The sequence below is a fragment of the Mustela erminea genome, chromosome 2 (assembly GCF_009829155.1).
Source record: "Mustela erminea isolate mMusErm1 chromosome 2, mMusErm1.Pri, whole genome shotgun sequence".
Taxonomy (NCBI): Eukaryota; Metazoa; Chordata; class Mammalia; order Carnivora; family Mustelidae; genus Mustela; species Mustela erminea.
In genome coordinates this window covers 11,535,503-11,549,427 of record NC_045615.1, presented here as the reverse complement: position 1 = coordinate 11,549,427, position 13,925 = coordinate 11,535,503, and the positions used below count along the sequence as shown (strand labels likewise).

The following is a 13,925-nucleotide window of genomic DNA, read 5'->3' as shown; positions in this document are numbered from 1 at the left end:
TCTACTGCAATGGAAAAGCATTAAACAGTTTTAGGAATACAAGTGGCACTTTCTGACTTACTAAAACAACAAAACAAACAAAAACTCCTTAATATTCACAAGGGAGGATTAATGAACGGGAATAACAGAGCAAGCAGGAGAAACAATTAGGAGGCTGTTGCTGAGATTCATGTGAGATATTCTGAATCCTGGACAAGAAAAAGGAGATAAATTATTAGATACTTCTACCACTATTCCAAAATAGTGATCAGCTAACATGTCATGATTATTGTAGTTTGTTTCATATTAGGCAGATCCCTATACAAAAGATAAATTCACTAGGTTCACATACTTGGTCACATTATCTACATCTGCAATAATATTAATTCTCCTCTATCTGATATGTATTGAATAAGCAACTTTCTGCTTGACACCTAAATTAGGACCTTTTTCAATCAGAGAGAGATAATTATCATATGGTCTCACTGATATATGGCATTTAGGAAGCAAGGCAGAGATCATAGGGGAAGAGAGGAAAAAATGAAATAAGATGAAACCAGAGAGGGAGACAAACCATAAGAGACTCTCAATCATAGGAAACAAACTGAGGGGAAGGTACTGGAGAGATAGGGTAACTGTGTGATGGACATTGGGGAGGGTATGTGATGTAATGAGCACTGGGTATTATACAAGACTGATGAATCACAGACTTGTACTTCTGAAACAAATAATACACTATATGTTGATTAATTTGAACAAAAAGGGAAAATTAGAAAGGTAAATATGTGCTATTTAATTCAGTTAGGAAAATCTTTTCAGAGTGTATACATGTATATGAAATCATTGTATTTTATCCTTTAAATATAGTATTATTTTATTTGTCAATTTTCTCTAAATAAAGGTTAAAAAAAAGACCAAAACAAATTAAGACTTTCAACTTTCCCAGAGTACTAATTCAAAAATATGAATATTCTAATTATTCTAAAAATGACATTACTTTTTGTAAATTTTTAAAAAATCATTTTATTTATTTATTTGATATATATAGAGAGAGATCACAAGTAGGAAAAGAGACAGGCAGAGAGAGAGGGGGAAGCAGACTCTCCACTGAGCAGGGAGTCTGATGAGGGGCTCGATCCCAGGACCCCAAGATCATGACCTGAGCCAAAGGCAGAGGCCTAGACCACTAAGCCACCCAGGTGCCCCCTCAATAAGCTATTTTTAACCACATACTACATTGACTTCAATAAATAAGTCTTTTACTAAATTGCAAATCATATTGTTTTATGTATAAAACAGTATGTTTTAGATCATAGGTATTAATAACTGAACATATAGAGAAAGCTTTATCACTGGACTGAAATTGATTTACTTATCTGTAGGTTAGTCAATATGCATATAGTTTGAGACACTGGTAGAAATACTAAAGACAGTGTAGGGAGAGAACACAAAATGCTAGACATTGAGCTAGTGACACCAAATTCAAGTTTGATATTTTCTTTTTTTTTTAAGATAGATTTATTTATTTGACAGAGATCGTAAGTAGGTAGAGGGGGGTAGGAAGCAGGATCCCCACTGAGCAGAGAGCCTGATGCAGGGCTCCATCCCAGGACCCTGAGACCATGACCTGAGCTGAAGGCAGAGGCTTTACCCACTGAGCCATCCAGTGGGTTTGATATTTTCAACTTGTTGAATATGAGGTTTTATAACCATCACCTAACCACTTCCAGTTACAATTACCTCCTTTGTGAGAGGAAAGTATAAAGTCTGATGAAGATTAATATCTCATTCAGTTCTGAAATCTCATATCTTATATAATATAAAATATAATCCATTAGTTCAAGAAGTAATAAAGGCAATGAGGAGAAGAGAAGAGATTTGACGAAGTCAGAATACAGCTTAATTTTATATAAACAGGCTGGTCAGTTAGTCATCAGCCATAGAATGGCCTTTTTCTCAAAAACACTTTCATTCACCTATTCAGCCAATCAGGACTATTATAAATTTTATAAGAATAGTTGTCACAAATATGTTAATGCATGATATTCATTTTGATCTTATAGAAATTAAAAGCAAACAACATAAAAATTCCTAGACAGGAAGCCCTGGAAAATTAATCATTAAATGTTAAATTAAGAAAGAAAGCACTACCACCCACTCTTTGATTAATTTCTAATTTATTTAATCAAAATTAACCTAATACCCAATGCTTTGTAACAAATTCACAAATCTAATTCAAAATATATATATTGCATTTCTAATATGATTATTAATGCATTCAAAGACTATTGAGTATCTACTATATGTAAGGTTCTGTGCTAAATAATGGCCATTACCCTCACTGCCTTGGAAAAGTCAAACAAATAAATGAGGATCATAGCTTTTCATATATAATTTGAAAGAAATAATAATGGTACTATGAAAAACCAGTAATATGGGGATTCCATATTACCATTCTCTTACATGACATTTATATCCCAAAACTGATTGAGTATATCTATTAATTTGATTAATTGTAATATTTATATGTTTTCATGTTATTAATGAGATGAAATAGCTAAACTTATCCTGTCATGTAACCTAACTATACAGATAAATGTAAATTCAGACTTTTAAATATTATGCATTAATTTGTTCACTTAAATAAACATCCATTGGTTGTTTCCTTTGGGTGAGAGAATGAATCTCAGAGGTAATTTAACTCAATTCCCTTAATAAATATATTTTTAAAAATATGTTAAATAAAGATATTCTTAAAAGTAGATTACTTTTCCAAAGATACTACCAGTTAAATAGTAGTGAAGCAAGGCAAGGAATGCAAGCCTTCTTGAAATATAACAAGTTTTGTTTCATTGATTACATTGTGTTTTTAAAAGAATTCTTGCCATTCAGAGAATGACCAACTAAAAAGTATTTGTTCTTACTGAGTTTTCAAAAGGTAAAAATTGAGTTGACTAAAAATGTATGAACCTTCCCTGGGTGCAAATATTCATGGCTAGAACTAGTGGTAATTCTTATGAGACTTCTGGAAGTTTGTAATTTAAATAAGAAAACTAAGTGCAAAAAGAGACATATAGTAATAATACATAAAAATAAATCTAAAAATTCTTTCTTCTTACTTCTTTCTTTGTTATAACAAAATAACAAATTTGTTATTTATCTACTAATAACAAATACTTATTTGTTATTAGTAGACAAATAACCTTGTCTACTAAGGAATAAAAAGAGGTTTTTTTTCAGTGCCCTCATTTAAAAGGGTGAGAAGGTAATAACTTACACTTTCCCAGTTAAATAAAGAATTACAAGGTGGTCAATATGTCAATTGGTGCTGGAATTTAATTAACAAGAAAACGTTTGTGTGAAAGACTAAGAAGACATTTTTGGCATATAGTTTAGTCATTGAGAAAGTTAAGTGATTAAAGTAGGCTTTCAGAATAAATAGGTAAGGGAGTTTTAGGGAGAAGCTAAAATTCTAGTAGTGAAAGTTTTAATCTTGGTTGATAGTAAATAAAAGCTACTATAAAGATCTAATAGCATAGGTTTTAATCTTTTAAAATTCCATTTGGAGATACATGGATAAGCATGCATACAACATACACACACTTGTCATTTCTAGTCTTAAATCCAAATTCCAGTGTACATGGTTGGGGGGGTGTTGCTGGGAGAGAGGGAGGGCGAGAAAGGGGAGAGAGATGAATGATAGAAGATGTATTTGTCCTCTTCACTTGAACTTACTGTTAAGATACAGAAAACGTGTAAGAAAAAAAAAATGGTGGGTACCATTGTGTCTCTAATACTCATCTCTTAAGATTTCCCACCTTCATCCTTTTAGAAACTCAACTTGCTCTAGTCAACAATGCTTCCTGGCCAGAAGGAAGCTAGCCAGAGTTATGAGAATTCTAGAAGCAGCTGATGGTCCTATTTCATTGATGTTCGTGTACATTTTTTCTGCTCCTCCCTAGCCCTTTCTAAAGGTCTGGGTTTACTGTTGACTCCTGCATTTAAGGTCAAAGACATGGAGTCACATCTGAAGGGACCTTTTGTTCCTAAATTGTGCCTTATCCTGAAAGGGAACAGTAAAGTGTCTCTCCAGCGCTATTTTGCTACCTAATTCACAAAAGCTGCTGGCTCTCCCAGTGCTGAGTCCTGAGGCTTTCTTCCCCCAACTCCCTCCAGTCACAGTTAAGGCTCTGCACCAGTTATTCACCGCTTTTTTTAAAGGGTAAAGTATTAAGCACCGCCTACGGTCGTGAGTGGCCTGCCACTCTGTCCCGCTGTGCGGTCGTGATTGGCAGACAGAACACTGTCGTCTGGCTCCGCCCCCGCTTCCCTTTGCCGCGCTAGCTGTGACGGTTTTTACTCAAAGGTGGAGAGTGGGATTCGGCGAGTGGCGCTTGGAGCAGGTGCAGAAGCATCCTTGTCCCCGCTGTTGCTGCTAATCTTTCTCCAGTGTCTGAGTCAGGGAAGGACAAGCAATCTTTCTTTGCCGCTAATGCTTCAATGAACTGTTGCCCAGAACCTAGGCACTTCAGACATTTCATCTCACCCCTTATTCCGCGTTCACTGTATAAGTCACCTGCACATTTGTACCCTGAGAATTTTTCCCTCTGCTCCATGGTCAGAGCAGGGGTCGAAAGGGAATTTCAAGTGTTTGAAAGAAAAGGTCTTTTGCTGACTGCGGGGAGCTGTCTACGGTGCTGAAGCTTCCCAGGCGTTCGTCTGCAACACCACACGGAGTTAGATTGCACATTTTCGTTCCTGGCTTTCTCATCCCCCATGCCTTGGATAAGACTAATTTCAGGATCGTGAAAATCTCCGTATCATGGCCCACGTGAGACACTTTCGGACATTAGTTTCGGGATTTTACTTTTGGGAAGCAACACTGTTACTCAGGTGAGTCCTCTTGTATTTACCAGTTGAAGAACTGCTTAAGCTTGTGCACTAGGTTGCAACCACTTGTTATTGGTGAAGTCAGGAATGCAATTAGAAATTGACTTGTTGAAAGTATTCCATAAATTGCATTGTTTTCTATCTAAAACTGTCCAGCAGTCTATCAAGACCTCTAAAAACACGTTACGTTGTTCTATTTTCGCTAATTAGAGCTTTTTAGTAACTGGCCTCGTATTATTTGCAGCTGAGATTACCCTAGAAAAATTATTTCTCAAACCTAGCTTTTCTTCCTCAAATTGCTTTTAGAGTTTCTTTTTTCTACGTGAAATAAAAATTCTGAGTGTTTCTTTATTTCTGAAAGTTACAAAACATTTAGTAATTAGAAATAATATTTTTAAATAAGAAAATATCTGGAACATAAGCATATACTGATTAGAGAAATTTTGAACATTGTTGGTATATCCCGAGGTTAAGTTAAATAAATAACACTTAAGGTCTTGTAAGTACCATGTCTAAAGAGCTTAGTTCAGGTAACACATTAGAACAAAATCATAAATAAATCATTAGATGTGCTCTATGTCAAGAATAATCTTTTTTGAAAAAGTGATATTATAAGAAACCTATTGAAGAACAAAATTGTTCTATGACATATAAATTTCTTATCATGTCCAATCATATTTGGTGGGATTTCCTTTTTTGTTAATTTTTTGAAAATAAAGACTAGTCAAAAGATCAGATAATTTAACCCTTATTCTTAATCAAACAATATATATGCAAGATTATGCTTATATAGACTTTTGAATCACCAATGTAAATTTTACCTTACCATTAAAATTATCCTAAGATTTCCAATTTTATGGCCCACAAGCTTTTCAAAAAGATTGAAATCAAATAATTAGAGTAAGTAAGTTACTGTACATTAATTTCTATTTTAAGTACGTAAATATTGTCTTCTGGGTTGCAATGTCAATTTTTCATCTTGGGACACCTTAGAAAATATAGTGTATGTCATAAAAACTGCCTTACAGAAAGTTATTTTATTTTGATATACCTGTAGGAACAGGAACTAATTGTGAAGGTTATTATAATTTTGAAATTTTTTTTTCTGAAGTACAGGGTTGAACCACTGTAAACTAGGATATTTTCAGTGAAAAATATTTTAATATGACTGCAAACTTTTTAAACTGCAATTGTCACAAATTTTATATATGGTGATTAAAACAAAGAGAGTAAAGCTTTTATATTTACAAATTTTCATGAAAAGGAGCACAAAATTCATGTTATAAGTGAAATGGATCATTTTACTATAATTATTTTTTAGTAATTTAGATGATGATATGGATTTTTTTTTCAAGGAAATCGAAGTAACTTAGTTGACAGATTTTGGAAGTTTAATATCAGTAACTAAGCCATTTTGGTCAATAAAATCAAATTTGTATAATGATAATTCACCATATTTGTTATAATATATTCTAAGATATATAATCTTCATCAGTACATCCTTTGATATTTGTCTAGTTTTATTGAAATTCACAAATATTTTATTTCAAATTGATGATCATAATTATAAGAATTTATCTTCATTAATATTAAATAATTGTAAAAAAATGCTTTCTGTAAGTAATCCAAAGATGTAATCCTCTGAAAACAACACACACCCATTATAGAAGTTTGTATGGTATATATATTCTTTATCATCAGGTTTTTCTTCTTTGATAAATTGAATAAAATTTTTCTCTTAGACTGGTCTTAGATGAGAGTAACTCATCTCTCAATAAAGAACTTTAATTATATTTAAAAATTTAAATATATTTGATGGCTCTTAAAATAAAATTTCTTATAGTTAAAAAAAAAGTGATGCTCCCTCTACTGGAAATATTTTGTAAAATAAATGTCATTATGAAAATTATTCTCTATTCATTAAATCTATTTTTAAATTTATTTATTTATTGAGGAAAAAGGAAACATAAAGTAAAAATAAAGACAAAAAATTTTGATATTAATTTATAAATATATTTTTTTAGTTTAAAAATATTCTTTTAGGGCAATTTGGAAACAAGAACTCAACTGGAAACTTCAAATATTTTAATTAAATAATTTATTAGTACAAGGTTCTTTTGATAGGTTTTAAAGATTTTTAAAAACCTTAGTGAGATATACACACAGAAAAGTACAAAAATAATAAACTCTCATGTAAAGTTTCACAAAGATAACACACTCATGTGAAGAGAAACTCAGAAAGAACTATCATATGATTTGGTAGTCCCAATTCTGGTTATTTATCTAAATGAATTAAAGTCAGGATCTTGATATTAGTAATTCCATGTTTATTTCAGCACTATTCACAATAGCTAAGTTGTAGAAACATCAAATATCCACTGACAGGTGAATGGATAAAGAAATGTGGTATATATACAAGGGAATACAATTCAGCATTTAAAAAGAAGGAAATTCTGCAGTTTGCCACAGCATGGATGGGATTTTTAGGACATTATCCTTAGTGAAATAAGCCAGACACATAAAGATAAGTACTCTGTTGGAAAAAATAAAATAAGTAGAATTGTCAATATCACAAACACACTCACCATCCTACTGCCATACCTTTCCCAGGTACAACTTTGCCCAAAGATAATCACCATCTTGACTTATACAATAATGAATATGTTTTTCTGCTTTTGAACTTTATATAAAATAGTTATTTGTGTCTGCTTTATCTTTTTGAGCATTAAATTTATATGATTTGTCCATATCAGTGCATATAGCAATAGTTTGCTTATTCTTGTTGCTGTATAGTATTCCATTACATGAAGATATTACTATTTATCCAGTGTCCTATGAAATATACTTTTAGATATTGAATACTGTGGCCATGAACATCTTTAAACAAGTCTTTTTTGTGAGTATGTATGAATAAATGTGAATACATACATTTTGGGGATAGTCTGGGTTGGGCTTGAGACTTTCTCTGGGAGAGGAATTTCTGGATCATAGGATGGGCATGAATATGTTTAGTTTTATGAGATATTGCAAATTTTCCAATAGTTGTATCTATTGATACTTTTCTCAGCAATGTCTGAGGGTTTCCGTTGTTATTACTAGTACAAAGTTTATTAAGTGAATATTAATATAAGCATTTCTAACATTGTCTTATACTATTATCGCAGGCCCACAGGTGTTATTTTAAATTTTTTATCTTGGCATAATTTCTACTTTTTAGTAAATAAGTTTTACTAAGGCAAAAAAGCAGAACAAAAATACTTACTTCTATAATACAATTAGGAGTATTCATTACCAGATTATATCAAGTGTTTGAAAAATACATTTTTTGAAGAGGAATTATTTTTTAAAAAAAAAAGATAATTATTTAAAACATACAAGTGAGAAAATGGTGTAAACAGAAGAAAAAATCTGAATTTCCTAGTAGTAAATTTTTTAAAAAGTTTCACACTTTGCTCAGATATTGCTGTTTTCTGAAACAATCTTTCTAGGCTTTTGGGTTCTAGTCCTCATACTAATAAAATAAAGAACAAAACACCAGTGTCCAGCCTTCTTTACAATGCAGATAAGTGATTATTATAAGGAGCTTGCAGAGCAAATTCTAAAAACAGGAGAACTGCCAAAAATATTTCATTTAAATTGATTATTTTCAAAAAATACAATTTTATTTTTCATCTTTATGATTTGATACCAACACAGACTTTTTATTTGAATAAATTATGGTACAGTCTGTCAAAAATTAAATGTGTGAATTTTTGACTTCATGATAATCACAAATAAAATGCTTTCTTGGTTTACTTTGAAGCCTAAGAAAAACATTTTGACATAGAATTTTTTGTTTTTGCTTTTGGTATGTTTTGGAGCATGGGAAAAAATCCTTTTTAATGTTGGCTTTATTTTCTTATGTAAGATATTAAAGAAAAATGTACTTCAAAGAGCAAACTTTTACCACAAAGATTTCTTATATGCAGGTACAGTAATAAGATTCTATATAACTTTTTAAAATTATGCTACACATAATATATGCTCCTTACCTTTATGTCTATAAATAATCATGCATTTCCCAAGTGTAGAAGGATCATGGCCCAGTTCTTTGGTTAGTGCCTCAGGCAATTTGCCCTGCAGAATCAGAAAACAGCTTGCAAAATATTTCCTATGCTACATATGTTTTCCTCCCTTAACTACAGTCATGTACTGAGGCAAGTCAATTAACAAATATGTATTTAATGTGTAATGTTAAACAATTCAACCAGATTACCAAATTCTGTGCACAAATTTTTGTGCTAGGTACAATCTGGCTGATTGGGAATTCCAACCTTTCCCATCATGGAACTTAAAGCACAAAAGGGAAGAAAATACAAAGACCAAACAACAAAAGAAAAACACAAGCAGCAATGTTTTAGAAAGGTGAGGTAGGGGAGCTATATAGAAGGCTTGGTACTTGTGCTGTATCTCGTTAAGACACTTGTTCACTGGACAGAAATGAGACACCAAGGAAATGATAATAGTATGCTTTGAGGAGTGGTGATAGTCAAATTCAGTGAAGAAATTCTGATTTATGATTTACATTCATAGTCTACTAGCAACAACTACTAAGCTGGCTACAATAAAAAACCTGCAGAAATATAGAGAAATAGCAACTTCCTTTCACAACAGAATATGAATAAAACTTAGAAGCAAATAATTTAAATATAACTGTATAGTTGTCATAGGAATGGTTTTTAAACTTGGCTCAAAATATCTCAATAAGATTGCTAATAACAATAAGTAATAAAAAATAATTAGTAATAGTAAGAACTATATAAACAAAAAATAATGGCTTAACTGCAAGAAAAGGATATCTCTTTGTTTTAGAATTTGAAAACCATGTTTGAAATTTTCATCACTGTATGATCCGCTTAAAGAAAGAATACCAAATAGAGGATTTTGATTGTTGGAAAAAAAGAAAACACTGAATATGGTTTAGGATATTTGGGTTTGAGATGCTAACTGTAGATCTTGGTATCCTACCATCAGCTGGGGATGCAGAGTTGATGCATGGACAATAGATTTAACAATCAAAATGTTATGAAGATGATAATATTGTTTTCAAAGAGGAAAGAATAAATATGTATATGCAACAGAGAAAAACATTATAAAGTAGGGCACAGAGACGTACACAGAGACCGCTGAGTTAAGCCAGAGATGAAAACTGATTTTAACTAAGTGACAAAGTCACACATTTATCATAGTTTTATACAGTTGATCCTAGACACCTGCTCATACAACAGTATATATCTTTCTAAAACTTTTTCTATAGAACCTTCCAATGCTCTAATTTCAACTAATCCCATAATTTTACAATCACAGATGATACATTATACCCACTTAGTTTTCTCGGGAGACTTTTAGGGAATCATTTTGAGAAAGCACATCTTTTACTTTTCCTTACTTCATGAATGATATATAATAGACCCTTCTTCGTTCTCTCAACAAACATGTCTCTTACTCTTCTGCATATGATTATCTTCATAGTGGTTATCAGTATTTGTTGAAAATAAATTTATCTATAGGTAGATGTCTATATGAAAATGTGGATTGTTTGTCTTTCCACTAGGAGAATAGTATTGTTGTAGCTTTGTTTTGCCTCGGGAAGTGGGTCAGGAGAAGAGACATATGAATCACCTTCAGAGAACTGGTTCTGGAGTGAAGGCAGGAGTACCAACACAGGATCAGCTGTTTGCAACAAACAGAGGCATGTGAATAGGACGACCTATTCAGTTGCAGAAGACAGAGCTATTCTAACTGCAGGCAAACACATTTTAAGGCATTTTTTAAAAGATTATTTATTTACTTATTTGACACAGAGAGAGAGAGAGATCACAAGTAGGCAAAGAGGCAGGTAGAGAGAGAGGGTTAAGCAGACTCCCCGCTGAGCAGAAAGCTGGATGCAGGGCTTGATCCCAGGACCCTGAGACCAGGACCTGAGCAGAAGGCAGAGGCTTAACCCACTGAGCCACCCAGGCGCCTCACATTTTAAGGCATTTTAAGGAAACTAAGTTTGAAATTCTCAGATGTCAGAAAAGTAAACAATAGTTAAAAAAGAAAGTCTCATTATAGTCCATTTCTGAAATTCTTTCCAAATCTCCATACTAGAAATACTTTTAGGAGGAAGTATTACCAGTACCTCTAGGACAACTTGATCCACAAAAGCAGTAACTTCAATGGTACAAGTAAGAAGAGCATAAAATATAAAGGTTATTAATATCCTCTGGAAACAATTTATTGAATGGAATAACTTTCAAGGCAAGTGATGAAGAATTCTCTCTGAGTGCATCAAACATTTGCCATAACCAATTAGAAGTTATTGCTAAATGGGGCACCTGAGTACCTCAGTCAGTTAAGTGGTTGCCTTTGGTTCATGTCATGGTCCCAGGGTCCTGGGATTGAGTCCCACATGGGGATCCATGCTCATCAGAGAGCCTGCTTCTCCCTCTCTACCACCTGTGCTCTCTCACTCTTTATCTCTCTTTCTCTTTCTCAAATAAGGAAAATCTTTTAAAAAATTGCCACTAAACACAAGTATTTCTGCTACACAACCATTACCACTGTAGGATGATTGGACTTACATTAAAGGTAACTGGTTCCTCCAGTATCTTAACTAAATTTGAAAATCTCTCAAAAATATCTCTAACAGGGATGCCTGGGTGGCTCAGTTGGTTAAGCAGCTGCCTTAGGCTCAGGTCATGATCCCATCGTCCTGGGATTGAGTCCTGCATCAGGCTCCTTGCTCGGCAAGGAGGCTGCTTCTCCCTCTGTCTCTGCCTGCCACTCTCCCTGCCTGTGTGCTCTCTCTCTCTCTGACAAATAAATAAATTTAAAAAAAAAATCTCTAACAGGTAGTCATCCTATAAACTTTAAAATTTCTAACAATAAGGATGCCTTTACTCCCAGAAGAAAAATGTTTATCAAATGATTTTAATAGAATTTTATTGATTAGTTTTACTAAAAATGTTATTCTATTTTCTCCTGGTCAAAGTAAAAATTTTCCCCCTATACATGCCACCAAAAATATTTGTCTCTGTATTTTCTACTTGTGTTTTATACTTTTTTCTCCACTGACAATGACCCTATTGCTCATGGAAAGTGTGTTTTATTTGGGCATGGTTTGAATTGATAACATTTTCTGTGTAGTTAATCCATGAATAAAGCTTGAATTCTCCAGTTTCAGAGTGACTGTGGCATTCTACCTGAATTTCTCTATAACTTTGCAAAAATTTACAGAGCAATGATTTCTTTCCAGGCAATGTGTGAAGTGCTGGGAAACAGAACTTCAGCTTTTAACAATGTACCACTAAGGAGGGCATGTGTATGTTTTAGATTTTCATACAAGTCTTCTCTCTCCCTCTTAATTGTAAGTCCTCTGATGATAGAATTGTTTCTGATGTTTATTTTACCTGTATAATACTTAATTCAATGTCTTACATGCTTGAAGTTGATGCTCAGTAAGCATCAAGTAAGCACTAAGGTAATATCTGCCTGTCACATCTGTCTACCTACCCGTGACCTTAGATTTGAAGTCTGCTGAATTCTGTGTTATTACTTGGAGCAAAAAGGGAGTCTATGTTCAAGATCTCATAAAATATATGAGATCAAGCTAATCTCAGTTATTACTCTAACAGCATTTAGTGAAAAAGTAATATATTTGCTTCTCATTAGCACCATGAGAAACTAAAATTTGTATTGTATAATACATTATTTCTCAGCTTTTCTTTTTCCATTTTTGCCTTCTAAGGAAACTTTCAAGAATATTTTTAGACTTTTTTTCTAATTGTCTTCATGGAAATGTAATACCACAGTATGCTATATATTTGCTCATGTACAGCATGTGTGATATGTGGTATATGGGGTATGTGTGTACCATAATTTTATAGATATATAAAATTATATGTAGTGGCTTTATACATGAAAGAATATGAGTTTTTACCCCCAATATAAAACTTCCACCCACTCCACTCACCCCTACTGAGAATGCATCGTGTAATGGTTGCTACTTTTTCATGATGCTGCTTAGACTAGAGTTGTATAGTTCTACTATTTTGTATCATAACCTAGAAATAAAGCAATAGAGGAAATATTTACTTGTTTGGACCTACTTAGGACTTTGCAACTTTGTAAAATGAACACATAGTTAATGTCATTTCTCTGCTGACACACTGTAACATAAATTAATCCTTAAGTCATTAGAGTACTTTAGCAATATCTCTTTCCACAAATACATATGGATCCCCCAAACCACGAGGATTTCAGCAATAAATTTCAAATCACTACTGCTCCTATTAACACCATGGTTAGATAGCTTTCATAATTTCATACAACTCTTACAAAAATAATCTTGGAACCCCTGCCCTGCAGCAATGTTCACTTTGTTTCCTATGATTAAGAGTCTCTTACGGTTCTTCTCCCTTGGACTATGGGGTAACTGGAAAATGGATATTAAGGAGCGCATGTCATGTAATGAACCCTGGGTATTATATAAGACTGATGAATCACTGAAAAAATATATATAATGAACCCCACTTTTAAGAAAAGCAAAAAAATACATCTGTAAGCTAAAAAGCTCCTTTAAAATAGTCGTTCATATTATAAAATAATTCGTCATATTATGCAATGATTCAACTTGAGTTCCCTTGGATAGTGGATATCTTAGTTCATTTAAAATTATTTTGTGTATCAAGGTAGGGGGATGTGCAAAATGGGTGAAGAAGAGTGGGAGATACAGGCTTCCAGTTATGGGATGAAAAAGTCACAGGGATAAAAGGTAGAGCAGAGGGAATACAGTCTATAGTACTATAAAGCATTAGGGGTGATAAATAGTAATGACGCTTGTGGTGAACATAGTATAACATATGTCAAATCACTATGTTTTACACCTGAAACTAATGTAACATTGTGTATGGTCTATACTTCAATTAATAATAAGTAAGGGCACCTAGGTGGCTGTGTTAAAAATTTTTTTAAAAAATCAAGCATTTTTTAAAAAGATATTATTTATTTATTTGACAGACAGAGATCACAAG

At 32.9% G+C, this 13,925-nt stretch overlaps 1 protein-coding gene across 2 annotated transcripts in view; it reads left to right on the top strand.

The window, feature by feature from the left end:
• Nucleotides 1-4,358: 4,358 nt before the first annotated feature.
• GLRA3 (glycine receptor alpha 3) overlaps nucleotides 4,359-13,925 on the top strand; it is a 195,591-nt gene continuing 186,024 nt past the window's right edge. For both annotated transcript variants that reach the window (XM_032332238.1, XM_032332237.1), the window contains exon 1: nucleotides 4,359-4,872. In XM_032332238.1, coding sequence (XP_032188129.1) covers nucleotides 4,802-4,872 — 71 coding nt within the window. In that variant the 5' untranslated portion in view covers nucleotides 4,359-4,801. The remainder of the gene's footprint in view (nucleotides 4,873-13,925) is intronic.